Genomic DNA, 26,305 nt, shown 5'->3' with positions numbered 1-26,305 from the left:
GTTACTAATGTCTGATTGTAAAAACTACATACACTGCAGATTCATACTGGATTAAAATCACTCCCCAGTTACTAATGTCTGATTGTAAAAACTACATACACTGCAGATTCATACTGGATTAAAATCACTCCACAGATACTAATGTCTGATTGTAAAAACTACATACACTGCAGATTCATACTGGATTAAAATCACTCCACAGTTACTAATGTCTGATTGTAAAAACTACATACACTGCAGATTCATACTGGATTAAAATCACTCCCCAGTTACTGATGTCTGATTGTAAAAACTACATACACTGCAGATTCATACTGGATTAAAATCACTCCCCAGTTACTAATGTCTGATTGTAAAAACTACATACACTGCAGATTCATACTGGATAAAAATCACTCCACAGTTACTAATGTCTGATTGTAAAAACTACATACACTGCAGATTCATACTGGATTAAAATCACTCCCCAGTTACTAATGTCTGATTGTAAAAACTACATACACTGCAGATTCATACTGGATTAAAATCACTCCACAGTTACTAATGTCTGATTGTAAAAACTACATACACTGCAGATTCATACTGGATTAAAATCACTCCCCAGTTACTAATGTCTGATTGTAAAAACTACATACACTGCAGATTCATACTGGATAAAAATCACTCCACAGATACTAATGTCTGATTGTAAAAACTACATACACTGCAGATTCATACTGGATAAAAATCACTCCACAGTTACTAATGTCTGATTGTAAAAACTACATACACTGCAGATTCATACTGGATTAAAATCACTCCACAGTTACTAATGTCTGATTGTAAAAACTACATACACTGCAGATTCATACTGGATTAAAATCACTCCCCAGTTACTAATGTCTGATTGTAAAAACTACATACACTGCAGATTCATAATGGATAAAAATCACTCCACAGTTACTAATGTCTGATTGTAAAAACTACATACACTGCAGATTCATACTGGATTAAAATCACTCCACAGATACTAATGTCTTGCTGTACAAACTGCACACACTGTAGATTCATACTGGATTAAAATCATTCCACAGTTAATTGTGTCTAACTATAGAAACTATGTTCACTACATATTCATACTGGATTAAAATAATGCTGAAAGTATTACTGTCAGACTGTAGAAACTACACATGTTGCTGATTCATTTGGCCATATTTTACATCCTAATGGCAAATGAAAATCCAACTTCCTATGCATCAAATCGTTTAGCTACCCTTAACTTCAGCCTAAACTAGAGAACATTCTGGTGGCAGTGGTAGCTTATAGCTACAATTTTAGCATCATGCACTACTGTTTTTAGCTACTCAATGTACTTCTGTCCAATTTGACAGCAAACTATATGTGTCAAAAAACACATAAATAGGTCTATTTGTGATTTCTTAACTTGAGATGACTTGAGGCAATTGTGTGCACTGTCATTACTACATTAGCATCATAGTTCACGTGCAAAACCAAAGACACTGGAAACCAAACCTGTCTTAGCTGTTCAGCTATATAAGGGAGGAGGAGATCAGTTTCAGAAGGTTTCTGCCAGATAAATGGCTTTAAAACCAGTGCAAATGGGAAATCCTAATGCATTTTCCTCCCGTACTGTGACGTTTTTCCCAGTGAAAGAATGTTAGGGAGGGTCTCTGAACTAGCTGACCGTTTTACTCGAGGATACGTGAGGCGAGAAGAGGTGAAACATAATATTATCAGTTAATATTATTTCCCCCTGAGCACTGATGCACAGTGAAAAAATCAGAAGACATTTTCAAGGTGAGGAAGTTGTTGCATGATGGAAGATTTAATATGACCAGTGACATGAACTAAGAAGGTAAAAAGACCCTTTTTGATTTCAGGTTGACTTTAAGATTTGCCATAATTTATGTGGCATCACGGCCACGTCACTGTGAAGTTGTATACCCTGGCTTGGACTGGTCATTGCAAGCAGTTTATGGATTTCTTGGCTTTCATCATTTATGAGTGGATGAGATAGATTTGACAATGTGCTGAACTCTAGACACTTAAAATTCTCTCCAAATCTTTCACATAAGAAAGGCCCAGTTGTGAAGATGGGATTTAGACTGGTTGTCTGGAGCAGCGGGAGAGGGAGAGTACAGGGATAGGATCAGAAAAGTCGTATACGAGGTCAGACGGGTGCCTCCAATGTCTTCAGCCTCAGAGGTGTGATATGGTCAAAGGTGTCAAGGGTAGAATGGGCTCAGCAGTGTGGAGTTGTATTAAAGGACAGATGAGATCAAGAAAAAGAAAAGCAGAGAGGTGAAAAGTGGAATAGAGCACACTTTCCTTCATCTCTCCCTCTCTTTCCTTCTTCTCTCTCTTTCTGTATTTATTTGGTTTCTCTCTACTTAAAATAGCATGACTGGATTAAGTCAGTCTGTTTGTCAATATACTTACAGAAAAGGCTCAGTGTATGCAGCTTGTATTCATTATTGTCTTAATAAATAGTTTGGTAACATTTTCTATGAATGTCACATTTGTAAGCATCTGTAAGCACATGTATTATTACAACATGTTATAATGCATTCATAAGACTTTATACACATGGTTATAAATATTTATAAAAATGCATCAGAAAAAAGCCATGCTTATTATACATTATGAATTGTTCTGATAATGCATTGTAAGTGCTGTTCATAACAAATTATAAGAGCTCATAAGTTGTATTTGTCTAAGTGAAGTGAAGCATGTACTAAATCTAGTGTTAAGAGTGATGCTTCACTGGTTCTAATGTCAAATGCCAGAACTCTGTAACATCACACTACACTACAGTAACGCAAAGTAATTCTGCTAGCATTCTATTGGATATGCAGTGTTTAGTTAGTGCCAAGCTAATGGTGGTGTACACTGACTTTCCCATGTTATGTAAAACACTGATGGCAGCACTAGTTTAACATTTGAAGCCTGTAATGTGCTTTATTATGTATGTTTTAGTGTTTCAGTAAATCCTTCAGTAAATACTTCAACTTGAAGCCTCACTCTTAACACTGGAGGAGGCTTTAGTACAGTATGCTTCACTGTACTTAGAGCAGATAAATACGACTTATGAGCTCTTATAATTTGTTATGAATAGTACTTATAATGTATTATGTTAACAAGTCATAATGCATAATAAGCATGGCTATAATGTGTAATGCTGGCTTCAGTAAAAGCAACGTAATGCTGGCTTCAGTAAAAGCAATGGAATATCTAGTTTGCCTGAATAAATAAAAAATACTAATCCCACTTTATATTAAGTGTTTCTAATAACTATGTAGTTACATGTGAAAAACATATGCAACAACAATGTAACTACTAATGATGTAGTCACTGTTACAGATGGATTACTGAAATATGTCTTATGTAATTACACTTTAGTTTTGCCTCATGTAATTACACAAGTGTTTCTTAATAGTTCATCATCGTCAATGACCAACACGATAGGGTTGCGGTAGCAGTATGGAGAGCAGAGAATCCCAGATGACCCTGTCCTCTGCAACTTCCTGCAGCTCATTCCCAGGGACCCTAAGCCGCTCCCAGGCCAACTTGGAGATGTAATCCCATAGGACGACCCTGGGGCCGTGCCTGGTACACCCCCACCGGGAGGCGTCCAGGGGGCATCCGAATCAGATGCGTGAACCACCTTAGCTGGCTCCTCTCAATGCAGAGGAGTAGCTGCTCTACTCTGAGCTCCTCCCGGATGGCTGAGCTCCTCACCCTATCAAATAGAGTGTAGCCCGCCACCCTGCAAAGAAAGCACATTTCTGCCGCTTGTATTCATGATCTCATTCTTTCGGTCATTACCCACAGCTCATGGCCATAGGTGAGGGTCGGGATGTAGACCGACCAGTAAACAGAGATCTTTCCCTTATGGCTCAGCTCCCTCTTCACCACTAAAGTCCGGTACAGTGACCGCATTACTGCTGCCGCCTGTCCCAGCCTGCGGCCGATCTCATGATCCCTCTTCCCATCACTCATGAACAAGACCCCGAGATAGTTAAACTCCTCCACCTGGGGCAAGTCCTTTCCCCTTACCTGGAGTTGGCAGGCCATCCTTTTCCGGGTTAAGAGCATGGACTCAGATTTGGACGTGCTGATCCGCATACCAACTGCTTCACGCTCAGCTGCAAACCGCTCCAGTGAGCGCTGGAGGCAACCATGTGATTCAGCCAAAAGAACAACATCATCTGCAAACAGCAGACACTTCACCCACCTTGACACCCACAAATATCACGAACAGGAGTGGAGACAGGGCTAACCCTACCGGAGCCCAATGCTAATACTGAAAGGGTGCGACTTAATGCTGAGTATACACAGCTCTCACTCTGGGAGTACAGAGATCGAATGGCCCAGAGTAGTAACCCCCGGTACCCCATACTCCCGGGGGATCTCCCACAAATCTCAGGGAACCCGATTGTAAGCCTTCTCCAAATCCGCAAAACACATGTAGACTCCCATGCCCCCTCAACAATCCGCAAGAGGGTGAAAAGCTGGTCCATTGTTCCACGGCCGGGACGGAATCCGCATTGTTCCTCCTCAATCTGAGGTTCAGCTATTGGTCGGAGTCTCCTTTCCAGCACCTTGGCATAGACTTTCCCAGGGAGACTGAGCAGTGTGATACCCTGACAGTTGGCACACTCTCTCCGGTATATATTGTAATAGTTGTAACAGCCTATTCGCTTTTGTGAAATTACACAAGTGTAATAACATAAGTGTAATTATATTTGTAGTTAGACTGGAACAGCATTTTTTAGCAGCAGTAAAAGGAAGTTTGTAATAACTTACATTGACATTACTTGCACTGTATCTGCCAGCTTTCCTAATATTTAGCGAGCATTTATGTTGCTAGTGCTGTGACACTGTAACCAGTTTCAACTTTAAACCATTCTGTATGTATATGTGACAGAACATTTATCTTAAAATCTAACTTTTAAGACATTAAGTGAATGTGTTGCATTTCCCCCAGAGCAACATCTATATTACCACTGCATTACTACACTGTACCTACATGACAGCATTGTGGCTAAATATTTACTCACACTACTACTATGTGTCCAGAACATGAACGCTGTGAATAATTCTACTAAATGCTCAAAGGTCTTGAGTTTTAACCTGAACCCACAAGTCATTAAAGTCATCTATGAGGCTTTCTGTTACCTCTGGATAAACGTTTGATTGTAGTTTTAAAATTTCTCAGTGACATCATTCATGCTCGGTGGATTCACATGTTGCACATGCATGTGTGTGCATTATGTATTTTCTCCCATGTGGTTGGGGTTGATTATGTGTGATGAGTGCCCCTCTGTTATATTGAGCACATCAATCATATTCATTCCTCACTGACACACACGACAACATAATCAAGGCCGTTTAATGGGTGCATTCACTCTCTCTCGCTCACTCGCCCGCATCCTCCAATAAAGCACACTAATAAAGATTATTGTGGCGCTCTTAAAAAGGCCCCATAAAAATGCAATTAGATGTGTGTTGGAAATATTACCTGTCACCTTCTTGCTCTCTCTCTCTCTCTCTCTCTCTCTCTCTCTCTCTCTCTCTCTCTCTCTCTCTCTCTCTTGCTCTCTCTCTCTGTAACATATGGGACAGTAAAGAGGTTTATGATGCATCTCTTCCTCTGCACCTGGGGCCAATAAACTAAACTGTACTGCACAAATAGAGAGGACGAGAGTTTGATTCACAAATGAGGGTGATCATGTCACCCAGGTTATAGAAATCTTGACTACAGAGTTGTAGAGATCCAGCTTCCAGAATCAAGCATTGACTCTCATGAAAGATTTCAGAAACTACCAAGGACCTCAATATCCTCATGCTAGGTACAGCCATGATGGAAGCTGATGACAAACTTAAGGCTTGAGGCAATGAAGGATAGTAACAGCTGCCAAGAATATTCTGTAAAGTGAAATAAGACAAACTAAACTTTTACTCAGTTTGTCTTTCAATCAGCAAATGCAACAGCATACCATGATAAAAGTTTGAAACAAACTTAGACCCAAATTTGTTAGACTGTGGAATAGAAGAATAGAATAGAATAATGACGCTTATTGTTCCGCATTTCGACACAATCCAATTCTGACTGTTACTATAAACACATTTATACATTATGTTAATATTTAGTTGGACATTACCTGTCTTACCTAAATATCGCTGTTGTCAGAACAGTAGTAGTATTTCCAAAATAGTAATTTAACAGGAGAAGGAAAGAGCCTACTTTATTTTTAATGTAAGTCAATGGAACCAGAGTTTATTCCAAAAAGTATCTTTTGGTCATCATGGATTCATCATGAAATTTATACACAATGTGAAGGGCAACAGGCATTTCAAATTGTGTCAAAAACTGAAAAATACCAAAAATGGAGATTCAATGTTTTGTCCCGACAGCAGTGATATGCTGTCAGCTAATTTGGAAGGCTACCCGGCACACATATGATCACTGTTGATTATTTAGGCTAGGCAGCATGGCAGCAAAGTGAATCATATTTAGAGTAGTTTGTGCAGTTTTCCAGTGGAAGGTTGGTGAGTGCACTGACCGTGCATCCCTTCTGCATCCTGATTTGTTACAGAGCAGCGAACTTCAAATGCACATGACTGGTTAAAAGCCACACTGATAACACAGAATCACTCTGAGAGCATCAGCCATGCTGGAATGCCATGGTTACCACTTCGGATCCAAAACACACTTCTTATAGCTCTGCTCTCGAAAATAGAAATATTTGCATGTATGTTGAAGCTTCCTTGGAATTTTGGAATAAGATGGATGAAGTGGTAGATGGTGTCCCTAGAGAGGAGAGATTAGTGATTGGGTGGATGACTTCAAATATCTTGGGTCAACCATCCAGAGCAATGGACAGTGTAGAAAAGAGGTGAAGAAGAGGGTGCAGGCAGGATGGAGTGGGTGGAGACGGGTGTCAGGGCTGATGTGTGACAGAAGGATAGCAGCAAGAGTGAAAGGGAAGGCTTACAAGACAGTAGTGCGTCCTGCTATGATGTATGGTTTGGAGATTGTGGCTCTGTCTAAAAGACAGGAGGCTGAGCTGGAGGTGGCGGAGATGAAGATGCTGAGATTTTCGTTGGGAGTGACAAGGATGGACAAGATTAGAAATGAGCAGATCAGAGGGACAGTGAAGGTGGAGCAGTTTGGAGATAAAGCCAGAGAGGCCAGGTTGAGATGGTTTGGACATGTGTTGAGAAGGAATAGTGGATATATTGGTCAAAGAATGTTGGAGATGGAGCTGCCGGATAGAAGGAGAAGAGGTAGACCTCAGAGAAGATTTATGGATGTAGTGAAGGTGGACATGGAGATGGTTGGTGTGAAAGTAGAGGAGGCAGTAGATAGGGCAAGATGGAGGCAGATGATCCGCTGTGGCGACCCCTAAAGGGAGCAGCCGAAAGAAGAAGAAGAAGATGTTGAAGCTTCCTTGTGACCCAGTCATCCCCACACTGACCACAGTTTGAAAACCACTATACAGGGTGATTCAAAAAGATTAATCCAATTTCAAAGTGCCATATTTTTACAACCGTGAGGCGTCTAGGAACCAATCACATACCAATTGAAAGAGGGGGTCACAGAGTTTCTGACTGTCACCTGAAGATGGCTCCTTTCAGTCTGCGAGAAGATGGCAACCCCGAGCAGAATGTGTTGTGCATTCTCCACTTTAATACAAGTGAATCCATATTTCGACACAATCCAATTCTGACCATTACAATATTTAGTTTGTTATCAGCACACCGTTATTTAAAATTGAAACTCAAGTCAAGTTATAAGATGTACATGTGGGTTGTGTATAGTATTTTATCACTTTCTGTCCATCCAAAGATAAATTTAAAAAAGGTCATCACCATTTTACTGTGAATGCTTTTTTTATGATTTTTTTATGATTTTTTTATGATTTCTTTACAGATGCATGCTTTATAGTGAAGGGTGTTGCAGTGTTGGTTGTTTTTATGTGAATCCTGCATTCTGATTGATTGCTATCGTTTTGTATAAAGCGGAATAGGTAAAGTGATGGCTGTACGACAGTGAGGAATAGGCAATAGCGTGATATAATGACATAGCAAGAGGTTAGCATGTTTGGAAATTGTATTTACCATGCTGTCCAACCCACTTTCTCATAGGCCTACCGAAAAAAAACATTTCTGCCTATACCACTACACTACTGCTACAGATGCTGTATATCAAGATTAGATCAAAAATCACTGGAGAATTAATTTGCCTTTAGTAAGACAGCCTGGGGATATGGGAGGACGCTGTGTTAATGGGCTTTTTGTGATGCTTTTAAAGCATTTAGAGCTTTTTATAGACTGCAGATTTGTGTATCTATGGGATGGTGCAGTGTGGGTGATTGTGACCTTGTGTTTTAGCCACAATTAGCTGAAGGACAAACAAAATGAGTGACTGTGATTTTGTGGCCACTGGCACTGGTTGAAGAGAGAGAGGGTAGAAGGAAAAGATGTATTGAATAATTCAGCCTCTACTGTCTTTGTATGTTAACATCAGTGGGGTAACCCCTCAAGACCTCTAGCATCACACACACACTGTCCAAAAGGGCTTGAATTATTCAAAGTGAGCAGGTAGACCACTGCTGAGGCAGCAAGTGTCCCAACATATGGCCAAAACCATGGGCATTAATATGTTATTGACCACCTTCTGTGGCCTCCACTCTTCTTTTTTGATTGTATCTGTGGGAATTTATGTCCATACAGTCATAAGAGCTTCACAGTACTCCAGCTGAGACATGGTATTGCACATAGTGATCTTAGTCATGTGCAGCTTCTCAACCATGTAAACCCATTTCATGAAGCTCCTGCTAATGTTGTTTCCAGAGGCATGTCGCTTCACATAGTCTATCACTACCTGTGTTCTACTGTCATTGTTTATCAATTGGGACTGCATGGCTATGTGCTTTATTTTATACACTATACACTGTATACACTGCTATAGCCACAAAGTGGGGGCCAACTCAATATTAATGCCCACATTTATTTGGAATGGGACGTCCAACAAGCTCATATAGGTGTGATGGTCAGGTGTCCACCCACTTTTGGCCAAGCCTACTTTGTATCTACAGACATTGTCTACTTACCATGTAAGTACACTTTATAGTTCACCTGATTGTAGTTACAGATTCATTTCTCTTCCTTTATCCTGTTCATCAATGGTCAAGTTCATCACTTTAGTTTAGAGCCCCTCATGTCAATACAATGTTATTTTCTTCAGCTTATGTCATATTGCAATTATAGGCATAAGCTGTTTATAAATGTTAATGAAGTACTGCTTTATAAATACATTATTCAATGCTCATTCATTTGCTATGAAGTCCCCATGTAGCTGGCCTTCTTGGAGCAAGTCTTTCAACCTTTTCAAGCCCCTCACTCCCCTTTTCTGTAATCACTTACAGCCTGAGCCCGAAGTGACAGAGACCCCGCAGGAGGTTCTTGCTCGTGCTGCAGCCACCGGCTTGCTGGATGGAATCCAGCCAAGCCAGCCGACCAGGAAGGAGGGACGTGGCCGGCAGACCCGCAAAGGAACCACGAGTCAGGGACGCCCTGCACGTACACGTTCACGCACCTCACTCAGCAGCCAATCAAGGCTGGAGGAGTTTTTGAATCATGAAACAAAAGCAAGCAGCTCAGCTCTGACACTGGCACTGGAGAGGACAAACGGAGTGTGCTCACCACGAGGTAACACACATACACACACCTCACAATAAGAGCTACTGGTCTTAAACAATGCTATAAAACAATGCTTTGAACAATGCCATAAAAGAACCGCTTTAGCTCCCAACCAGCCATTGGCAGTATATAGAAACAACCCATCATTGGGTTGTCATCATTGGTAAAATGATAGTGTAGCATCTCTGTCCATCTCTGTTTCTCTCGTAATCTCCCTCGCCTTCTGTCTGTCCATCTTTTTCTCTCTTCTTTACTGTCTCTCACTCTCAGGAAAAGCCAAACCCAAGTCCATCAACTTCAACCTAGGCTCCGCCTCCTGTCCTGTCTTGATGTCCAGCTCCACCCTGACCTCCAGCCCTGCCATGATGTCTAGCTCTACCCTGACCTCCTGCTCCACCCTGACCTTAAGTTCGACCCTGGTCTCCAGCTCTACCCTGACATCTAGCCCTGCCTTGAGCTCCAGCTCTAACCTGACCTCCAGCTCCATCTTGAATTCCAGCTCATCATGTAAAAGCCTGGCCCGGGCGTACGTTAGCGCAGCCTCCACTAATACCCGACGAGCTCCTGCCCCTGTAGTGCCACCCCCCGGGCCACCCAAGGGCAGGCAGGAAGTGCTGCACCCTGCAGCACTCATGTTTCCCCCTGTGCTGTTCCCAGGACTTTCCCCTCCCTCTGTGCAAAAGAGCAAGAGAACCCCTCATCTCAGACTCAACCCCACGCTGTCCTACCTGCAGTGGAAAAACCCCCCTGCTGCGGCTCCCCTACCACACACATACTCCAGCAGCATCAGACACCCCCGCCCGTGGCTCTGACAAGCACTCTAAAAAGAAATGCAGCATCATACAGTACTGTGCAAATCAGAAGCCACCCTTAATTTAAGCAATTTCCAGTCAAAACAGCCATTAAGTACTTTGTTTTTCATTTTTCAGTAACAGAAAATATATATTTAACTGAAAACTGCACAGAATCCTCCACAACTAAATATAATATGTGTTCACCTTTTGCTGCCATTCTTTTTGGGAGACTTGCTTTGAGTTTTTTGAAGAAAAAAGAAAAAAAGCTGCAGGGATATTTTTCCAAAGTTCAGTTTTAGAAGCTGGTTATATTTTCTGCCTCTGACAGTCTTTTATTGATAGCTACATGTAAGCTACACATCCTTTCAGACTCAGAGGGCTGAGTTGTCTCCTCACAGTGGAAGGATGGACAGAAACAGCTGTTGACCTTTTCAGTTCTAAAGCAGTGTGGAGCTTCTCCTCTCTCTCAAAGACGAAAGCTTTGAGTACTGTATATTTAATGGTGACAGTTTCCCTTTTAATCACTTTTGAACTTCTGCAAGTGGATCAAGTCTAATTTCCTTAGAAATATCTCCTGAAAATTGAATAAGTTGTACTTAATGGCCATTTTGGCTGGGAATAAAATTAATTAGGGATGGTCCCTGACTTTGGCACAGCACTGTACATAGAGCTGAGCTCATGCTTATGAATATGACTGTAATGTAGAAGTTCTGAGCTTTAGATTCTGCATCTCCTGCTGTTTCTCTAAGACATACACATTCACACGAGTGCACAGATACACCAACAAAAGCAGTTTCGTACTCGCTCATGTATTGTCACACACAAAGCTAAAGACATTCAGAAATAAGTATTATTTAACTTCTCACTTTCTTATTGTGCATTAATGCATGGCATAGAATAGTGCCAAAAGCTGCTGGAATTTTTTAGAACCCTTGTCTGCTTATGTGCCCTGTGATTTTTGTAAAGCAAATATTAATATGAATCTGTTTCATTCTCTGCATGAATCTGTATTTGTCTGTTGTCCGCAGCTTATATTGCCAAAAGCTTAATTAAACTTTTGTGAGTTCTGAATAGACCTGTCCAAGGTGTATCTGGCCTTCCGCCTGATGACCGCTGGGATCGGCTCCAGCACCCCCACCCCCACGACCCTGAGGGAGAAGCGGCTTACAAAATGTGTGTGTGTGTGTGTGTGTGTTTGTGAGTTCTGACTATGCCCTTCAATTTATAGACGTAGTATGAGAAGAGAATGCATGATTGTAGGAGAGTGAGAGCTTGGGCTGCAGCTCTGGCCGGCTTCTGAATTAAAGTGGAATTCCACAGATAAAATCACTAAGATGTAAAGTCATTCAAAGGGAATGTGAAATGGTTCATTGTAGAAAACGTATTGACTCAGATTTTACTGTCTATATGTGCTGTTGATGATCTGAAAAAAAGCTTGCTCTAAAACACCCTGCATGTTCTTCTCTGCCATACGCCTTTTATGAAGTGCATATGTAAACATATAATATACACTCTTACAAAAGATGGTTCTTGAACGCTTCTTTAGGAAATTGAATGGTTGTATATAGAACCATGAACACTCTAAAGAACCATTTGCATGCTTAAAAGCAGAATGTGTATTGTGTATGGTTCTATATAGCACCAAAAAGGGTTCTGTGATATCAAGCTTGTAACAATAGAAAAAATTCTGGTTTCTGTTCTGACATCTGGTTTCTATCATCACCTCTGTGACCACATCTGACTTTCTCTAAAATGGAGCAATTAACATGAAACCACTCTGAATGACTAGGCAGAAAAAAATCAGTGTAGTTTCTTTTCCCCTGAGAGCTAGGACTGAGGTACAGGGAGGAGATGGAGTGTGAAAACTCATGAGGAAACACAAGGTAGAGATGGAAATGTATGGGATGTTACATTGGAAGGAGGAGCAGCTTCAAGCATGGCCTCCAAAAGTTAAGTTATTTCATGACTCCATACCGAGAGAGCAGCATGTTTTGAAATGCGTTTATTTCCACAGGGACATCATGATATTAATATGGTGTAAAAATTTGTGAAGGACAGATGTCACGTCTCTTCTTCTCTGTGACTTACACAGGTGAGTTAAGCTTGGTTTACATGGATTAAAAAAAAAAATAATCACATTCCTTTTTTATGTCTGCAGCTTACATGTTCACCCGCATTCCCCCCTGGGTCTGTGAGTGCTGTTCACCCTCAGTTAAACACTGAAAGTGAGTGTGTGTGTGTGTGTGTGTGTGTGTGTGTGTGTGTGTGTGTGTGTGTGTGTGTGTGTGCCACTCAGTCAGTCCATCTGGCTGTTTGTGAGTCTCTGTCGTGTTGTTCATAGCATGATTATGACGAGCAATAGTACACTATAGCTTCTGAAAGTGCATGTGTGTGTTTGTGTGATAGCACCAGCTGCAGCTACAGCCTGGGGCCTCCATTCATATGTTTTAGAAGAGCTGTAACGATTAACTTGGATCCTCCACTGTTTATAATACTTGTTGCAAAATAAACATATTCCAGATAAGGGGCTAGAATCATAGTCTCTTGAAGGAGCACGTGGGCCAAATTGAAACATTTAAGCATTGCTACGATGCTTAAAAGTGCTTACTACAATCCTATTCATAAGTACACCTACATTAAACTATACTGTTCCCACATTGTTGGTTCTCATGAAGGATGTAGGGCTCCTCCACCTGAGGTTCCAGAGATTTGTATCTATAGCTAGCTAGCTTGCTAGCTACCTACATAAAAAGCTAGTTTTAATCACAGTTTCATGCTATCAGTCCTGTGAACTCCACATATGAAGATATCAATTGAATATAAGATATTATTAGAATTATTGTAGCTTCAGTTTGTTGACATAGAGGCAACATATTGGTGCAGTTTCTGTTTTTGAAGTAATGTTGGTGTATATATGGCAGGTAAGGTTGCTAGCAAACCTAGAGTAGCTTTAGCCATGCTACAGTAGCTAGTAGTGTAGCTTACAGCATTAATTTAGCTTGCTAGCAACATTAAAACTGAACTTTGCATCTTTAAAAACCTTACTTACAAGTACAAGTACTTACTAAAAACTTCACCCTTTCAATCCCAACAATTTAACATTTCACAAACATACAAAATAATTCAAAATGTCTGTATTTTGACAGTGTTGTGCACTCCAATGAATGGGAATTCAGTCAGTAGGGGGGAAACAGTTGGGTGGCGACAATGCGAAGCAACACTTGCTATGAAAGAATTGTTAGCGGAGCGTTAATGGGCAATATTAAGAGCAGGTGTTGTAATTGATGGACTACTTCATAAAAAATCGAATAGCCTACAATCAAGATTTTTCTTCAGATAATATTTAAGAAACTCTCGTTTTCAGGACTGCATTGTTTTCAATATCTCTGTTTTTCTTGAATTCCTTTATTTTTTTCTTCTGGAAAGCTTTACTGAATCTGGTAGTTCTGGACTTCTAGAACCCTTTCATTAGATTAACAAAGATGACATAGACACAGCTCCTCCTGCCTCTATAATCTATACGATGGAAAAGGCAAGCTTATTCTAGATCAGCACACTTTTGACTGGTTTACAGTCCCTTATGCAACTTGTGGTTTGCCGCAGTAACAAATCCCACCTCTGTCATGGTGAAGTTCTCTGTAGCTAAAAAACTCCCATCAGGAATCACTGCAGGCAGGCTGGTTTTTAGTGCTGCAGCATCGCAGGCAACAACGATCGCTAAAACACCCGTTTCCAAGCTCTCAGCAGTTGTGCTGCTTTGTTGATTCCACATCGGGGCTTTAAAGGGGAATTCCACAGATGTTTATGTAGTTTAGATGTAAACAAAGTGATTCAAAGGGATTTGATGTGAAATGGAGCATATTAACTCATATTTCTTTACAATGGTGGTGATTCCAGACAGAAGATGTCCATAACTTAAATATAGTCATTTTATTTGCTTTCCACAATGACCAGTGAACCTACATGTGTTTTATATGTAAGGCTGACATAAAAAAAATAGAATTTGGCTTACTGTATGTACCTCTTCACCTCTTTGTATTTAAAAAATGACATTTTAGACCATAACCTTATGTCAAAACTATCTTCTCATGCACCAGCCAGTGCATTATAACAATTTAGGGTAATAGCTATGAGGCAGCTTTTAGAGGCATTAAACAATTCAGATGTCTGGTTCCTGTCAAATTCTGTACAATTCTGACTCTAGAATGGCCCATTTTACATCAAACCAGTGGAATTCCCCTTTATATAATAACCCTCAATTCAAGCTTGGACGCCTACAGTAGCTTCATGTAGGCCTGATGGACATTTGTCAAGGTGCTTTTTGCTTTCTGAGATGTCAGAGAGATTATGAACCAGTGTCTAGTATTTTAGCATTCATTAGACATGAACACTAGATATTCTAGTTCTAGCATGTGTATAACACCTTACATTGGTCAGTTTGGTCATAAAGCGTTCCCAGCTGTTAGTTGCTGACTGTCCAACAAGTCTCTTGGTGTGTCAAACGGTGGCATGATGCCAAAATAAGGCCAGAAACATACCTGATGCAAGTACACAAACTCAACTGCAAATGCCATTTAGTTTATTGGATCATGGTCCCATTTGTTATATACAGTATCTCAGTCCTCACTCAACAGACCACATCTGTTGTTATTCCAAGAATAGCAGCAATATTAAATATGTAGACACTTAAGGAGTGCGCTGCTCTAAAAGCAAGGCGTTGAAGCAGCTCAGTTGCTCAGAGGAGAGACGGTGAGTTTTTAGCCTTTCTTGACCAATCTTTTCATGGATTATGGGCTATAGCACCCGCTGTGAGTTGTATTGGGGGGATTATCATTGCATTTCTTCGGAAGGCAGAAAAATTTCACTGTCTACTGTCAATCAGCTGCACTAGCTGGCCTTCATTTTGATATGTCCAGGCAGAAATCTCTATTAGCAAGAGATTTGCTATTGACTAGCCAGCATTGTGCTGCTAGAAAAGACAATAGCTGCTTTCTGTCTATGGTCATTGAAGCCAGGATTCATGATGTTTACAACTCAAATATAGTCATTTAATTTGCTTTCCAAAATGACCAGTGAAGCATCTGAGTTTTATATGTAAGACTGAGAAATGCAACACTAGAAAATCTGAAGAAAATAAAATATGGGATACAATTTTCCTTGCAATCCCTTGCATACCTCACATTTACATTAAAAAAATAATGTTTTAGGCCAAAACCTTTTGTCTCAAAACAGCTGTCTTCTGTTTATGCTAATTTTGATATATGAAACCATACAGATGTATAGTCAGCATCATGCTCATATTATTTTGTTCTTTGTTTTATCCCTTAAACTTCATCAGTGAGGATTCAATGAGTTGGAATGAGCCTCGTGGTTGTGTGTAAAGCTGTTTAGGCCTTCTTGTTAAGCAAATGCCAGCTTCTAGTGCTAAGGTGTAGTGGTGCGTCTTCCAGGCCACAACTCACGTTGGGCCTTGCTGGTGTTGCCATAGCTTATGAGGGCTGAGGCAATGAAGGGAGAAGCAACAAGTTCTCTCTCCTCAGTGTGCGGAATACCCCCTGGTATTCCCATGTTGGCTGGCTACTCCAGTGTGGGCTGGCTGCTAACTCACTCACCATAGTGGCACCAGTGTTAAGCTTTAATGACAGCAAAATGTTTGGTTTAACATAAAAGTCTTCTTTTAGAAATGCTCCTTTCTAGTTTGATAATGTGCTTCCACACATTAATTGAGACCTTACAATGAGTTATCTGCGTCATAGTTACAGTTGCTAGACTACGAAGGGCCAACTGAGTGAACCAGTTTGGCCACCTTGAGGCAGACCGGTGCTTCATCACTAGTTAGTCACAATTTTGTAAGTGAATTAGGCCAAACAATGATATTTCCCTGAATTTGCATTTATTTTACTGGGACAGGGAGGCCCCATAATTTTGATTGAGACATTCACGGGGTCCAATAGGTTAATTTGAGGGTCCTGGATACCCCAGGACACCCTGTATTTCGCCCCTTGTCTTGCCGTACTCAGCTCATGTGCTCATACTGCCCGTAACGTGAGCTAGCTGATGCTGGTTTGGCTGAGCCTGGTGCACCCTGCCATTAGCCCATTTTAGTATCCTGCCTGTGATAGGTGCTATATAGCACCCCTAGATGTACTGAGAAAGTGTTTACAATGAGAAAACTGTGCTATAGTAACACATTTGATACAAATATCAGTCTGTACAACCACAGCCATTCAAGAGGAGGCAAAAGCACATATTTGAGCTCTCTAATTACCACATTTTACAATGCTTGCTTGTTTGTTGGGGGGGTTTTGTGTACTTGCTTCAATGTCAATTCAGCATAGTTCGCTCACAAGTGGCAAAATTCACTCCTTAGCGACCTCATAATTCGAGGATCTAGGAGGATACAGTGACATTTATTGGAAAAATGTAGATAGGAAAGTTTGAAGTTTGGTTATAGCAATGATTTTTGAAAATTTCATTCATTTTCATCACAGAGAAATTCAGCTTAGAGCCAGAGTTTCTAATATGGGCATGACGCTGGTCTACTGATCAGAACAGAATAAAATGCTCATGATGTAGGATACTTTACCACTTTGAGTTAAACTTATTTCAAGTCAGGGCATACATCTGAAGCTGTGCCAGACGCATACAATGTCAGGCACCCAGCATGCCTTGTCCAATTGAAAACAATAGCAAATGGTTACAGTGTGAATGCCCCCTTATGAATGCATCATGTGTGAAATCAGGTAGCTCAAAGCACTGGTATTTGTGTACTTGTATGGATATGTTTCTGGCCCAAAAGAAATAAAGCATGGTGTTTTTACAAATTTGCAGCTGCACAGACACAGAGAGGTGATCTGCAGCACAGTAGTGGTGCTGAGTTTATGTGAGCATGATCTCCACGAGAGAGCTACATCATCAGTGTGACAGTAACAGTATGACACGCAGCTTATGGCATCCTTCAGGTCCGCAGGGCGAGAGAAACGCGTCAAACAGGTCAGTGATTGTGAGTATGGGCTTATGTGTGTGCCTGTGTGAGTGTGGCCGAGGCATGCTTCAGGGAGCGTGCTGAGACGGCAGAGGTCAAAGGTCAATGGTGAAGCAGCACCCACTGGGCCTCCGTCTTCCATCCTTCTTTGATTTTGTTTATTTGTTTATCTGTTGTAAGTTCTCTCTCCTTGGCTGCACAGAAGTACTGGTAACTATTTACAGGGTCTCCCGGTGTCTCGGCTTGGCTGTGCTGACCGTGACGGTCGTGCTACCCTGTCATTGGTGGGGCAGCTCGGGGGACGGCTTCTTTTTCAGAGTGTCTATGATGGACTGGACGCCCCGCTTAACGCTGGTGGTGACTCGGCGAGTGACCGACTCCGACTGGGGCGGAGACGAGGAGGCTGCCTTTTGAGAGGGAGAGCGAGCGACCAGGCATTTCTGGTACCGGAGCTGGAAGAGAGAGTGAGAAGTGAATAAAGAAGTTGGGGTTAGAGAAAGAGCTGTGTGCTCTGGTAGGTTTGATTCATGGATGATAAGTAAGTGGACCAAGACCCTCTCACGACGCAGTCACAATAGACATATTGCATTTTCTTACAAAATATGTGTGACCGAGGCTAGTCCGGAAGTTAGCAATCTAACAAACTCACTAACTATAAACAGTAAAAACTGGAAAAAAAAAATAATATCACATAACTACATACTCCCCACAGTGATCTGTAGCAAAAACCATAAACATAACTGCTGTTGTTGGTGGCTGTGGTGTGACTTGTGTGCAGCTGCGGTTAGCCTCGAAGCTAACTTCACAGTTATCAAGGTGCCTAACTCATCGCAAACTAAGTCTTTCTTTCATGTGCTTTTCATCGCAGTCTATCTTTCATGTGCTTACTTATAACTAGTGGGGAAGAAATAATATGTTTCATGTTTAGGCACTGGTTCAATTAACATTTCATCCATTTTGGGGGTTCAGTGTTATGAAGAGCCACTCCTCAATGATTGACCGTGTTGGCCTCTCAGGTAGCATGAGTAGAACGAGTGTTATTGTTGACCAAAGTTGAACTTACACACATAATTATTGCACCCCAGAACTTAGTAACACAAAATCACTCCTCATAGGAAATTTCCCTTAAAATGAATGGAAATTTGCTTTCAAAAGTTTGGGCCTTTAGAAGGTCAGCCCAATTTTATTAACTGTGGTGCTGTTTGTTTGTATTGTGAACAAAATGTTGACCAAAGGCATCTATGCAGATCAAACACATACTGTCTGATACATGTAATAGATGAGTTGTAACAGTAAACCACTCGAATGTAAATAGGGAAAACACAGTAATAGCACAAGACATGCACATACATAAAGCAAAGCATACAAAAATACAATCATTTATGCTGTGTTTGCATGTTGGCATTGCAAAAGTGTTCTGTTGTTCTGTGCCCCACTGCAGAATCTGCAATTGTAATCGACCAATCGACCAATGGTAACATGCAGCCAAGTAAAGACTGCCATGGTGATAAGATCACTGGAGTAACAGGTGTTCTTATCTGTCTGTGGGGCAATGATGTTAGTCACAAATTTATCCTAAAACATGTTTTAACACAGGCTAATGTTTCTAATGGTGTATTTGTTTTTGTTGTTCATGAACAGATACACATGTTCAAGTAAAAAAAAATATATATACATAAGTATGGACATATATGTGACTCACCACACAGGCAGATTGCACTGCCTCTGAAACACTTCCTGCATTGGGTTCACACCAGAACACGTGGCACTGGAAGTGCTGGTTCCCCGTGTCCATAATGAAGGCGAAGGTGTGCACATCACGGCCCACACCCATAAACGACAGGAAACGCACACGACACTCCACCAGGACTTCCTCTTCCTCCTCCTGGAAACAGCATAGGATAACAGCATGTTTCACACAGGTCAGACAGACTTGCATTTTACAGGTCTTTCATACAGAGCTACAAGTTATACACTGAGTCAGAACTATGCTTTATATATCACTGAGATAGAGCTACGCATTATAAACTGCTCAGACAGAGCTACACTTTATATACCGCTTAGACAGAGCTACGCTTTATATACCGCTTAGACAGAGCTACGCTTTATACACCACTCAGACAGAGCTATGCTTTATATACCGCTTAGACAGAGCTACCCTTTATACACCACTTAGACAGAGCTACGCTTTATACACCACTCAGACAGAGCTATGCTTTATATACCGCTTAGACAGAGCTACCCTTTATACACCACTCAGACACAGCTACCCTTTATACACCACTCAGACAGAGCTACCCTTTATACACCACTCAGACAGAGCTACCTTTTATACACCACTCAGACAGAGCTACGCTTTATATACCGCTTAGACAGAGCTACCCTTAATACACCACTTAGACAGAGCTACACTTTATACACCACTCAGACAGAGCTATGCTTTATATACCGCTTAGACAGAGCTACCCTTTATACACCACTCAGACACAGCTACCCTTTATACACCACTCAGACAGAGCTACCCTTTATACACCACTTAGACAGAGCTACCCTTTATACACCACTCAGACAGAGCTATGCTTTATATACCGCTTAGACAGAGCTACCCTTTATACACCACTCAGACAGAGCTACCTTTTATACACCACTCAGACAGAGCTACGCTTTATATACCGCTTAGACAGAGCTACCCATTATACACCACTTAGACAGAGCTACCCTTTATACACCACTCAGACAGAGCTACGCTTTATATACCGCTTAGACAGAGCTACCCTTTATACACCACTCAGACAGAGCTACCCTTTATACACCGCTTAGAGAGAGCTACCCTTTATACACCACTCAGACAGAGCTATGCTTTATATACCGCTTAGACAGAGCTACCCTTTATACACCACTTAGACAGAGCTACCCTTTATACACCACTCAGACAGAGCTATGCTTTATATACCGCTTAGATAGAGCTACCCTTTATACACCACTTAGACAGAGCTATGCTTTATATACCCCTCATACAGAGCTACGTTTTATACCTCTAGATAGCTATGCTTTATACACCACTTATACAGAGCTACGCTTTATACACCACTCAGACAGAGCTACATTTTATACCTCTAGATAGCTATGCTTTATACACCACTTAGACAGAGCTACCCTTTATACACCACTCAGACAGAGCTATGCTTTATGTACCGCTTAGACAGAGCTACCTTTTACACCACTTAGACAGAGCTACGCTTTATATACCCCTCATACAGAGCTACGTTTTATACCTCTAGACAGCTATGCTTTATACACCACTTAGACAGAGCTACACTTTATATACCGCTTATACAGAGCTATGCTTTATACACCACTTAGACAGAGCTACCTTTTATACACCACTCAGACAGAGCTACGCTTTATATACCGCTTAGACAGAGCTACGCTTTATATACCGCTTAGACAGAGCTATGCTTTATGCACCACTTAGACAGAGCTACCTTTTATACACCACTCAGACAGAGCTACGCTTTATATACCGCTTAGACAGAGCTACCCTTTATACACCACTTAGACAGAGCTACCCTTTATACACCACTCAGACAGAGCTATGCTTTATATACCACTTAGACAGAGCTACCCTTTATACACCACTTAGACAGAGCTATGCTTTATATACCCCTCATACAGAGCTACGTTTTATACCTCTAGATAGCTATGCTTTATACACCACTTAGACAGAGCAACGCTTTATACACCACTCAGACAGAGCTACATTTTATACCTCTAGACAGCTATGCTTTATACACCACTTAGACAGAGCTACGCTTTATACCCTGCTTAGACAGAGCTACACTTTTCAGACTATTCAGCTAAAGCTAAACTTGGACCACTGAGACAAAGCTACACCTTACAGACTATTCATACTGAGCTCTTTATAGACCACACAAACAGAACTCAATTTAAACCACTGAGATAGAGCCACAACTTGAGAACATTTAGGTAGAGCTACACTTTGTAGTCAACTCTAATAGAGCTACACTTTATAGACCACTCAGAAAGACCTGCACTGCACAGACCAGGCTAAAATAACAGGACACACCAAACCACCTAACCCTAACTCTAACCCAAAATGCATCACAACAAAGCAGATTAAGTTTCAAACATCTAATGCACTGAATGTAACTGTGAATGTAAACATCAGTCCAGAATACCAGTATGTCAGTTGCTCATTACTAGGGGATGCTTTCGCTTTGGATCTAAAGGATATGTTTATGAGCAACTTTAACTTGACCAGAAAAGAATTAGATTTTTGTGATTAGATTTATTTATCATGTTATGAAAATATGAATATTTAAAACACTGCGGTGGTTATGGGACCTGAATGAGTGTTCCAAATGTTTAGCTAAACTTTTGACTGAACTTTTTAGCTAAACTACATTTAAGAAACTGAATAAAGAAATCTCGTACTATTTCTGGAACATTCTGCTCTTTTTCTACGCTTTGCTCCATTCATTGATTCGTGGCTTCTGCCTTGCACATGTAATCCACGGCAGGCTGCCCTGATCACGGATATTGACATTTTAATATCTGTGTCATTGATGTTCACTCCGTCTACCTGGCACTTTTTAAACCGTTTGACCAATGAAAAGTGCTGCCCTGCAATATCCAAAGCTCTTAACTTGAGGAACTTTTACCCTTTAAGCAAAGCCATTGGCTTTGAGAGTTAGGCTAAAGACCTATTCCATAGCAGTTCGTAAAAGAAGAACGGCAAGCTTCTATAATGGGAAGTGATTAGGAGATTATACAGAAGAAAAGACCAAGAAATTCAGAGACAGAGATAAAGAAAGAAAAGGTGACTACACAAATAGACATATAGTATATGACCATTCTGCCGAATAAAAAGAAAAAAAATTATATATAATATATAATTATATATATATTATCCACTTAACTCCTTAATTGCATACCATGGCTTAAAAGTAACTACAAAGACTTTTATAAAGCTAGTCTTAGTTTATTGGGCCATTTAAGAGCTCAAGGCATTAAGTGAGATCATTATCAATTAAATATACATAAAACCATTATTTACAGGGTACATTCTTTTTGTAGGAGGCTATCCTAAACCCAAAGCCCATTTTTTTCAATGATCTTTTTGATTTCTTTTAAACTTTAGATTTATCATGAGTTTTATGTTAAAAAAAGAAAGCTTTATTTAAAAAATGCTGTCATGTTTACTAGCTTTACTACTGAAACACAGAGTTTTAGTCCATAGGGCTTATTTTAGCCATGCCCCTGCATTTTAGAGCAGGAAAAGGGACTGCATCCCTGTCCCTCATGGCCACATGGTGAACCATTATACTTATTTTTTTGAAGTAAATGTGTCCCAAAGTCTGATAATCACTGTGAATTGTCATTCCCGAAAAACAAATTTTCTGTATTTTTGAGCTTTAATGAAAAATATTATGATGATGTGAAAAGCTGTTGAAAGCTGTGTTTGCTAGCCATGTACTGTCTAGTGTTTTTGAGTTGCACTCACAATTTGCAAAATAATGAAGGTTTCGGGTCACTCAAAATAGATTTTAGTCAGTTAAAAATCCAAAATGCTTTCAACTCTGACTTTGAACCAGTTTGGCACAATGATCCTTACACGGCTGTGCAAAGATCTCAGGGGCCCAAGCAAATATTCTTAACTATTTTATCTCTATATTTTTTTTTTGCCAGAAAACAAAAAAATACTACAGTGCCATCTCTAACTGTTTGCTTCCATGCTTTGTGTACATGAGCAGAATGCATGTAGATGGGAAGATACTGTGGATAGAGAACTCAAGTGGAGGAAGAAGAGAGAGAAACATGTATAGATGCAGCTCACCTTCTCTTTGATAACGCTGACTGTAGCATCCTGCACATTGAGCAGCACTGCCGTCCAGTCCTCCTTCCCTGTGGACGAGAGCAGACTGTCGATCGCCCCGTTTATAATGTCCATCCCTGAGGAGAGAGGGAGCGCATGAATGAGCAAGACTCTGAACTATCTGCTATCTGATACTGTGTCAGTAGTTTAAGGGGAGTGAGAAACTGCATGCACTGTATGTAATACCCACTATATAACTCTGTAGACACCTGCTTATCCAGCATTTCCTCAGAAAAAAAGGGTAGAAATATGGAGCTAGTCTGTTTTTACTGCAGTAACAGCCTCTAGTCTCCTGGGAAGGCTTTACACTAGATGTTTGAACATTGGTGTGAGGATTTGATTGCATTTAGCCACAAGAGCATTAGTGAGGTCAGGTACTGATTTTGGATGATTAGTGTTGGATCACAAACGCCTCTCCAGCTCATTGCAAAGGTATTGGATGGAGCTCCATCACTCCAGAGAATGCAGTTCCACTGCTCCACAGCCCAATGTTGGGGGGCTTTATTCCCCTCTTGCTGCTCCAGAGCATCCCATTCTAAGTATATATACCAGCTTTATGTGAACAACGTCATTTATTTGAAGTAAATCAGAGAATCCATAAATGACTAGACAGTAGCATGTTGACGTTAACATGCAGAATGTCACATTTAAGTGCATTTACAATTATACTGGCTGAGTGAACACTCCTGGTCAGGTTAGTGGTCAGATTGTTTTGTTGATTTTCTGTGCACTTAGGGGGGCAGTCGTGGGCTGGAGGGAACTGGCCCTGTGACCAGAAGGTTGCCGGTTCAATCACCAGTGCTGACAGTGCATGACTGAGGTGTCCTTGAGCAAGACACCTAACCCCCAATTGCTCCCTGGGGGAAAAATAAAACAAAAAATGTGGTGTGTAAGATAGATGATAGATACTTTATTGATCCCGAAGGAAATTTAGCAGATTTATGCCACATTTGTATGAAAGCCAAAGGAAAATAAGTCAAAAATCAAGTTTCCAAATTGGAGTTCAAATACTGAGAAGCTACAGAGAAAATGGGATGCCTAACAACCTTGCACGACCTGGTAGCCCACCAAAACTCTCCCCATCAGATAAACAGCACTTTCATCTTTCAGCTTTCATCTTTGAGAGAGAGGAGAAAATCGAGGTCCACTCTTACTTCATGCATCCTTCCACTGTCAGATGACAGCTCAATGTTATGGGTTTGAAAGGCTGTGTATCTGTATACAAGAAGCCCTCACTGAGAAAAGGAAATAGATGCCCACTCCAGAGTCCAGACCTTAAGATAAATGAATATGTTTGGGATGATTTGGTTCATAAGAAGCAGAAAATGCAGAAAGCCATAAGAAAGCAGAAAACCAACTTCTAAGACTGAACTTTAAAGGTGTGGGAAAACATGCATGCAGCTTTCTTTGGAAAACTGAAAATGAGTCTCCTGGAAAGAATGGAAGCAAATGATGCAATGTATGTATAGAATATTTGTTTGTTGAAGCTTCTGTGTCTTTTTTGTCTAAATATACGTTTTCTGCTTTTTTATTGTCCCTGAAAAATGAATGTACTTAATGGTTTTCACTGGTAAGTAAATACGAGACAGGTGCTCTCTGACTTAAGGAAGTGGAATTTTATATTTATTTATACACTGCAGTGTGTGGAACAGAGCTATGGTGTGTGTGTGTGTGTGTGTGTGTGTGTGTGTGTGTGTGTGTTAGTTACCTATGGGGCGAGACACTGAAGTCATTCCCAGGTAGAGAACATGGAAGCTCTGTTGTAGTTCAGTCTTTGGTGTGGGAAACTCTACTGAGAGAACACACATCAGAAACACACGCACATTCTGATGTAACACCATATCCAATCAGTGCTCAAAAGCGCTCCCCTGCCCCAGTTCTTTCCTTTTTTCTTTTCTTTTCTCTCTCTATATCCCACATACATACAAAATACGAAAGCACCACAAATGTTGAATATCTGTTTCGGTAGTTTTTGTTTGGATTTTGGATTGGGGTCTGAATGCCACACTGTTTACTCATCTGCACTTCAGAAAATCTGTCTGACAGCTAAAAAACAAACTGGCTCCTAAGGGGCAGAATCTCCCTCTGTACATGTCATGGCTCTGTTTTTTTTCTCTGATTCCTAAAATCATGAAGCTGTTTCAGTTGCATCCCCTGAAGACTACAGACTTCAAATCTGGAAAAAGCTGGGATAAAATGTGAAATTCTAATAAATAAATAAATAAAAAACAGAAAGCGGTGATTTGTAAATCCACTTTGACCTCTATTTTGAAGTCAGTGGGCCTTATTCATCAATTCTGATCATAAAATGAGTGTTTGCAAATTTCACTGACATTTACCAGTTTCATCTTTGCCTTATCTGTGTGATCAAACCATCTCATCTGGTAGGAATGTGCTTTTAAATTTGAGTGTAATAGTTTTAACAACCTAAAAAATGCTTGATTTCTGGTTAACTGCCACAAACTGTTATCAGTATCATTTATAATTCCAGTAATTAGAATAAACAGAGAAAATAAAAATAATACTTATAATAGAAATCCATTTCAAAAGTGGATGTACGTATTTACACGCACATGGGATTTAACAAAGGCTGCAACTATCCTGTGTTCCTGATATAATACACTGTGCTTTTGTTTTATACTACTGACCCAAAAAGTAGCAAATACAAAAGACAGCTAATGCAGAAGCTGCAATAATGCAAGATGTAACCCTCTGAGGTCTAAAGGCATTGTCTTGATTTTTGTCTATTCACTTAAATTTGCCTTTAAAAGCTGTTGCATGTGACGTGACACCCACACGTTTCATATCAAAATGCTCTGTTATCTTCATTGCTACTTTCCAAAACTGCTACAGCAAATTCAGCAGCTGTAAACATTTTGCATGCCATGTCATATGTCTCTCTGACGTTGACTGAAGGAAGAA

General features: G+C 40.6%; 2 protein-coding genes across 6 annotated transcripts in view; one reads left to right on the top strand and one right to left on the bottom strand.

Moving 5' to 3' along the window:
• Positions 1-12,092, top strand: part of LOC108434521 (putative methyltransferase NSUN7) — a 77,374-nt gene extending 65,282 nt beyond the window's left edge. For 2 of the 3 annotated variants that reach the window (XM_037544720.1, XM_037544721.1), the window contains exons 11-12: positions 9,435-9,717; positions 9,979-12,092. In XM_037544720.1, coding sequence (XP_037400617.1) covers positions 9,435-9,717; positions 9,979-10,520 — 825 coding nt within the window. In that variant the 3' untranslated portion in view covers positions 10,521-12,092. The remainder of the gene's footprint in view (positions 1-9,434; positions 9,718-9,978) is intronic. The other variant, XM_017709720.2, reaches the window with a different exon arrangement.
• Positions 12,093-12,489: 397 nt separating this feature from the next.
• Positions 12,490-26,305, bottom strand: part of LOC108434533 (amyloid-beta A4 precursor protein-binding family B member 2) — an 89,942-nt gene continuing 76,126 nt past the window's right edge. For 2 of the 3 annotated variants that reach the window (XM_017709734.2, XM_017709737.2), the window contains exons 11-14: positions 25,092-25,175; positions 23,345-23,460; positions 19,190-19,372; positions 12,490-17,939 (exon numbers count right to left, since the gene is read on the bottom strand). In XM_017709734.2, the coding sequence (XP_017565223.1) occupies positions 17,766-17,939; positions 19,190-19,372; positions 23,345-23,460; positions 25,092-25,175 (557 nt within the window). In that variant the 3' untranslated portion in view covers positions 12,490-17,765. The remainder of the gene's footprint in view (positions 17,940-19,189; positions 19,373-23,344; positions 23,461-25,091; positions 25,176-26,305) is intronic. The other variant, XM_017709738.2, reaches the window with a different exon arrangement.

Source organism: Pygocentrus nattereri, chromosome 14, assembly GCF_015220715.1.
Source record: "Pygocentrus nattereri isolate fPygNat1 chromosome 14, fPygNat1.pri, whole genome shotgun sequence".
Lineage (NCBI taxonomy): Eukaryota > Metazoa > Chordata > Actinopteri > Characiformes > Serrasalmidae > Pygocentrus > Pygocentrus nattereri.
Note: the sequence above shows the minus strand (reverse complement) of the source record. Positions and strands in the feature narration are given on the sequence as shown.